Raw genomic sequence first — 7,357 nt, forward strand, 5'->3', positions numbered from 1 at the left:
TTCAACGTGAAGAATTGGTTGTTCTCCTCCCTACATGTAGATTCTTCTTTTTCAAACATCTTAATAACTAGGAAAAATAATCCTCATGTAACGCACCTGATTGTTCCACTCGCCTTTCCCAATAATAAGCTCACACTCTTGATTTTCCCTCTCTATAATTTCTTTGTGAAGTTCTCTAAGGAACTAACTTTACTCAACTAAGATTTCAACCTTCATAATGTTCAAACCCACAAGAACTAAAGAAAAAAGAAGGATATTTACACTCGAGAAAGGACTCAAGATGGAAAGATCAAAAGAAGGCTGAAAAAACACCCCCAAGAATTTCAAGAAAAGATTTCTTGAACTTGGTTTATGCCTTTTCAAAACACGTTTGATCCCCAAGAATGATATATGCATCAAAATAGTAACACCACAAGAACTCCAATAAAGTTCTTGAAATTGAATATGCTTTTCTTGAACTTTCTTTGCCTTTTTCTTGAATTTTCTTGGCTTTTCTTTCATGAACTTTCTTTGCTTTTCTTTTAAATATTCTCTGCTATTTTTTATCTTCATTTTTATGCAAACTTAAGGGAAAGATTGAATACAAAGCAAGAAATCGAAATAAAAAATTGTGTTGGTGCACTAAGTTATTATAATATAATAAACAATTCTCGAATGTTCTTGGTGTGATTGTTTTGATGTGAATGACTTAAAAAATGGAATGAAAAATAGAGCTGGAGAAGAAAAGAAATATAAATAACAAAAACCAGATTCTAGAGCCGTAGCCCTAATACTAACCGATATGAACCTCGTTGCAAGCTACACCCTCAAACCCACACAAGATTTGATGAGAATAATCTCACTTTGTACAATAAAGAAATTCTACTCGAAAAATATCAAGATAAACTTAAATAAATAGAATCCAAAATCAAACTGAATAGACCCAGCAGGTTAACCTTGCATGGCTTCTTTGATATTGTTTACTCTTGATCTTGTAATTGATTTATCTGGAATATGCAGAGAATCCATACTAGTTTACTTTTCATGATTCTCATCATCTTCCCAGTCAATCCTTTCAAATTCCAATTCTTTTTGTTGTAGCAGTTTCTTTCACATTACTCCATGCTCAGGGTCACTCAATCTTTACTCTTGGCTTGTTATTTTATCAAGGCCTTATCCAATAAATCCACAAACTAGCATTATCACTCAATTCAGGTCTACAAATTATCCTATGAATGCTCGCAAAATAAGGTTATTAATCTTATGAAAGTACTAGGTGCACTAGTAAAACCAAATGGCATAACTTTACTCATATAATTCATATTTATTCTTAAAAGCAGTTTTTCATTCTAATTTGGTGATAGCCAATTTTAAGATCTGTCTTATTAAAAATACATGACACATGCAATATCATGTATGTCATCTAATTTAGGTTTGGGATGACAATACTTTACCGTTATATTGTTATGCAATCAACGCATCTCTCCATGACCAATACATTATAATGATGTTTCACCCTGTTGCAAGATGTACCTTGGAACCAACACGAGTTTTGATACGAACCCCAAGTCAGAGTAACCTTAATCCAATTATTTCTTGAATCAAGAACAAGCCATAAATATTGCAAATCTTTGATATGTTTTGGATAGTTTAATTAAGAACAAGAGTGAAAGCAAAAAATTTAACTTCATAATTAATCTCTCAAACAATGTGTTGTTACTATTTGTACAATGAATATGCCTTTATTGGCGGACTAAAATTCCTAATTAAATCGTAAAACAATGAGAAAACATGATAAAATAGAGTTTGAAACTAACTAAAAAAATAAATTTTGCCAACCAGATATGATGGGGGTTCTCAAGCTCTCGCTTGTTAATTAGTTTGTACGAAACATCTAAGCCCCTGTTTGAGCACCATTACCTAAAAATGAAAATGGGGGGAATAGTATTTTTTAGAAAAATGAGTGGTTGAAAAAGAAGGAAAAGTTTTCGATTTACGTGTAATATTATTTTATGGAAGATTGTGTGGCTGAAAATAGGAAAGAGAAAAATGGATTGTAATGTAATTTAATTTAATGGGGATCAAACGAGGCTAAATAATCCTTGCTAACTGGCCCTCCATGATTATTCTCATCACTCCTTTTCCTCTTGGAAAGGATTCGACCTCAAATCTTACCATGCACCAAAGACAAAAAGATTAGCAACATTAAAAGTAGCATAAACATTATACTCACCCGGAAGGTTCGATTTGTAATCATTTTCTTTAATTTCCTCAAATATTTCGAATGGTCCATCTATTGGTTTAACAGCCCATTTGGCCCCCATTAAATTTCATTTCATTTTTCTTTCTCTTATTTTCAATCACACAATCTTCTATAAAATAATGTTACACGTTAATCGAAAACGTTTCCTTCATTTTCAACCGCTCATTTTTCAAAAAAAAAATACTATTCCACCCATTTTCATTTCAAAAAATGAGTGCCAAATGGGGGCTAAATTTAGACCTTATTTGGACGAAAAACATTATTTTCACATGTGCCCCCAAACTTGATCACCTAAAAGTTTCACATGTCTTACATAATTAGCTTGTGAATACTGTTTATTCTTCTTTTCAATTTGAAGTCGAACCCTCTCATGAGCTTGCCTTATCAAATCAGCCTTATTCTTCCTATCTAAACGACCTCTTTCATCAAAAAGCAAAGTTAAATTCAATAGAGTTCATGGATTAAAACCATATGCAATTTCAAAAGGAGAATAAGCAGTAGAATACATGACTCTATTACAGGTTAAATCCACTAACGGCCACCAAACTTTGTATTTAGTGTCACTATTGCCAGTCAATTTGATTTTGTTTCATTATGGCCACCTAACTTTATATTTAGTGTCACCATTGCCACCAAATTTGATTTTATTTCACTGTAGTCACCCAATTTCATGAAGCGTTTTACAATGACCGCCCAATTTTACATAATGTTTCACTACGGCCACAAGACTTTTCATCATTTTCACTCATTTTAAAGGGGGTAAAACGGTAACTTTAAATTATACATAGAATACATTTTTTTTAAAAATAAAAATTTATTTTAGAAAACAATGATATAAAAACTTATTTAGAAAAAAGTTACTCAAGAAAATAAAATGAACGAGTTTTTTTTAAAATAAATTTTTACTATTGTTATTTTTAAAATTTATTTTATATATAATACAAAGTTACAGTTTTACCCCTACTAAAACTAGTGAAAAGGGGTAAAAAGAAGTTAGATATGACTGTAGTGAAAAGTTATATGAAATTGGATGGCTATGGTGAAATAAAATCGAGTTTGGTGGCCATAGTGACACTGAGTACAAAGTTGGGTGGCTTTAGCGATACTAAATACAAATACAAAGTTTGGTGTCCATTAGGGGATTTAACTCCCCCTTCCAGCCCACTAGTATTATATTCAAAATTCTATAAATGGTAATCAATCATTATTAGTGCACAAAAGTCGAGTTAGTGTTTTAGTAACTAAACCCTGGTTTGTTTATCTGTGTGAGTGACATGCCAGTTCAAATGTCACATGTCTTCTTCCTTTATTAAGTTGAGAAGCATAATGCTCTTTCTTCTTTACAATTTCAAGATGAACTTCTCATGGATTGACCTTACCAATTCAGTCTTCTTCTTCCCATCTAAACTACCTCTTTCATGAATAGGTAAAGGAATCAAATTCATAGGATTTAGAGGATTAAAGCTGATGTGAACCCCGTTGTAGGATGTGTACTTGAATACGAATTCTGATAGCAATATAGTGGTGAAGATTAAGTTCCCATGATTACTCCTCTGTATTTTAATCTTATATGCAACATTTTTGACAACTCTTCTATTTTTATATAAAATAACAATTATTATATAAAGTAAAGGAAACGAAATTCAAAAAACAAAGTAATCTACCAATACATAACTCATAGGACTGTACCAAAGCTTTTTCAATGTGTATTGAGCTGTGATTTTTACTTGGTATCCCTTCCCATCTGAATTCAAAGTGTAGAATTCACTGAGATCCCTTGTGGAAAAGGTACACTTGGGTGATCCACAATTGAAGAAATGACAAGGCACTGCAATGGCTCTAGAGCAAGGTGTGCAAATGAAGGATACAGACTAGGATCACTGGGAACTACCCCCCTCCCCCTCCCCAGAACAAGTAATTAGTTTTGAGAGAAAGCATATAACAATGCAAGTTATCTACAAGCATCACCAAATGCATATAACTTATATTTGCCAACATTACCACATTATCGTACCACTAGAGGATTGTCTTCCTTTGGGATGTCAAGATGGCACTTTGAAAACCAACTGTACCTACTACGTGCATTGGGTTCATTCCACTCTAGGGCAACTTCGATGTTGCAAGTTCCCACAATATCACACCAAAGCTATTATACATCGCACTTATCAAAGTCAACAAATTCAAAACAGATTGGTGGTATGTATACGACAAATCTAAAATCCATTCAAGGGATAACTAATATATTAGCCAGACAAAGGAGAATTGTACTCCTTTAGGCATTTGTTTAAGGTTGGCATTCTTCAAACATTATTTGAAAGATTAAAAACTGAAAATTGTTTTATTCAACATGTGACACAAGCAACAAACAAAAAGGAAGAGAGAAAGAAGTTGGACACTCTATATTCTTTATTCTTCAAATTCTGGCTATGTGTAATGAGTTCAAATACTACATAGCATTAAAAATTGCTAAAGCTAAGTGAGTTATTGGATACTTCGACTGATGTTACAGAAATGAATATTTTGAAACTAATACTTGGTAAATGTTTAAATATTAAAACGAACAGAAAATAGAGGAAATTATGTAAATCTGAACTTAAAAATACAGCAAAATACCACAGTAACAGTAAGACATTAATCAATCCAACTCACTTTTCATTTGGAAGTTCATTTCAGAGAACTTTTGGAGCCATCCATTCAGGCTATTGAGGCAAATGCTAGTAGGTTAGTAAATTTACAAAAAAGCACAAAAACTAAAATTGAAAGAACTCTAAAATCATATCTCGTAATGAAGTAAACAACTCTTTTTTGGCCGCAAGTTTAAAAACCTCACCATTCCTAAAGTTGACTTGGATGACAATAAAGTGTTGTTCTTGAAGCATGACAATGCAAAGTCACACACCTGCATTGTCACAATTTATAAAACTTTAACATTGAGTTGAGGAAAGCAATCCTAACTAGCCAAGACCTAAACAAAATGCCATTTACTATTGACCCGTTATTCTATTGAATATGAATCTATTGAGAAAACTCATTTGGAACTCAAAACATACACATAATCATTTTGAAAAATATCAAATATTGCATTTGAACTAAATTTTTACAGATTGACCAAGCAGGATGCTAGTGTACCAAATTATTAACAGGTACCTTGTCATTCCAAATACTTATCGACCAATAGATTTGGCGACTTCAGATCAAGGAGAACTGCTGTAGATTTGCTATAGTGTGTAAGTAATTCATGCCCATCGCCTGCAATATCAGCAAAATTAAGATAAACAAATTTATATAATTGAACTAAGTCCAAATAAAAAATATAATATTGCTATTCATACTGAGGGCAATTTTAATTCTACTCATTTCATCAATTTGACAATGAGGACAATGTATTCCGATATAAGCTTCCTCTGAATAACCAAAATGTTCACACTAGTTACTATTTAAATAAGAACAAAAAAGTAGACCAAATAGATTTTATGTAACTCATAAAAACTAAATAAAAAAATGACACATAGTCGAGATTCATCAAAATGGCAATTATGAAGAACGTGAAAACATGGTATTACTTGAAATTTAGATTGAATTATCATAGACAATCTACTATTTTTATAATACGAGGAAAAGAATAAATCTACCACGTGAAATCCTAATTAAACTAGAATATAAAAGTACATAGAAAAAAAGTTAAAATAGATTTTTAACGCTTCGTTGCCATGCTTTTTTCCTTTGATTTTTTTCACTTCATACTCGAATTTTATGATCTTCATTACGGCTCCATCCCTACTCCAAAATGTGGCATTTTCTTAAAAGTTGTTAAGCTACAAAACAACTTGAAAACCCGTGTCAAAACGTTCAAATGTGCTCAACAACAACCCGAAAACTAGTATCAGAGTAAGAGTTTTGAAGCCACAGGGATTGATATTTAAATCATATTGAATACTATAATATTTTAGCTTTCACTTTATTTAGAAAATCAAACTTTAACACGATGTTTTTATGCTAAATTAAAGTAAAATGGGATGAACGATGCAAGTAAATAACGGCAATTTGTAGAGTTTCTTATCAATTATGAATGCCTATGGAGTGATTTCACCGTGCTATCGACAATGTTTGTCAACCGTTATAATTATTTCTATCAATCTTTCCAAAATTTATAGGCAAGAACACTAAATTAATTCCATTTACCTCTCTCGAGTGCCAAATAGAATCTATTTATATATTTTAATTCCAATATCTCTATTCCGAACTAAAACATAAAAATCATCAAGCACTTGGTTCTTAATTTAAACAAGCCTCAAAGATATCGCATTTTCTCTCAAAACCTACAAAATCCAGGTTTTGTTGTCTTAGATCATGCCTAAATTTGCTTCTCTCGAGCGCCAAAATTTAAAGCATCAAATTGTTCAATTAGTGGCCAGTTAATTGAAAGCATTGCACAAAAATCAACATAAATAAATAAGCGGAAAGATTAAATGAAATAATTATATCAGAATCAAAACATGTCTAAGTAGGTTACATCAAACTCTAGAATTAATGTTTAGTTCCTGATGGAAGAATTAAATCTAAACAAATTGATGAATAACATAAAGTGAAAAAGAAAGAAAAACTCTTTTGAAGCTATTAGTTCGAATTCCCCTTGATGTTCTTCATGCCCCCTCGCCTTTGATGAACTGTTTGTTGAATTGTCTTTAATCTTGCCCCCTTCAATTGTTGTGTTTGGCCTCTCATCTTCTTTTTCAAAATAGGGTTTTTTTTAATGGTATTTATAGTATGTTGGGATCTTGGACAAACTAGGGTTGAATTGGGCCTTGCCTGCTTAGTGCGGAAGTCCGTAAAGTAGGCTCAGCTTCTTTGGTTTATAAAGATCTTGTAGTAGCCAAAGGTAGTCCGCTTGTTAGATTGAATTGAATCTTATATAACCTACGGTAGCTTAAGAGACTTTCTCAATAGTATAAGTGGACCTCTCAAAGGTATAAGTAGACATTAGTCTTGCTGGTTCGGTCTTTTTCTTTTATTGTTTATATGCCCATATTTCATACTTCAAAATTCCAGTTCATGGCTTCGTATGTACTGAGTGACTATAGGTCCATTCGGATGCTGCTCCAAGAGAGCTTTATT

At 32.2% G+C, this 7,357-nt stretch overlaps 1 protein-coding gene across 1 annotated transcript in view; it reads left to right on the forward strand.

The window, feature by feature from the left end:
* Positions 1-6,995: 6,995 nt before the first annotated feature.
* Positions 6,996-7,357, forward strand: part of LOC111378235 — a 2,404-nt gene continuing 2,042 nt past the window's right edge. Inside the window, exons 1-2 of the mRNA XM_023001404.1 lie at positions 6,996-7,075; positions 7,169-7,209. Of these exons, the coding sequence (XP_022857172.1) occupies positions 6,996-7,075; positions 7,169-7,209 (121 nt within the window). The remainder of the gene's footprint in view (positions 7,076-7,168; positions 7,210-7,357) is intronic.

This window comes from Olea europaea, unplaced genomic scaffold (assembly GCF_002742605.1).
Source record: "Olea europaea var. sylvestris unplaced genomic scaffold, O_europaea_v1 scaffold1791, whole genome shotgun sequence".
NCBI classification, from domain to species: domain Eukaryota; kingdom Viridiplantae; phylum Streptophyta; class Magnoliopsida; order Lamiales; family Oleaceae; genus Olea; species Olea europaea.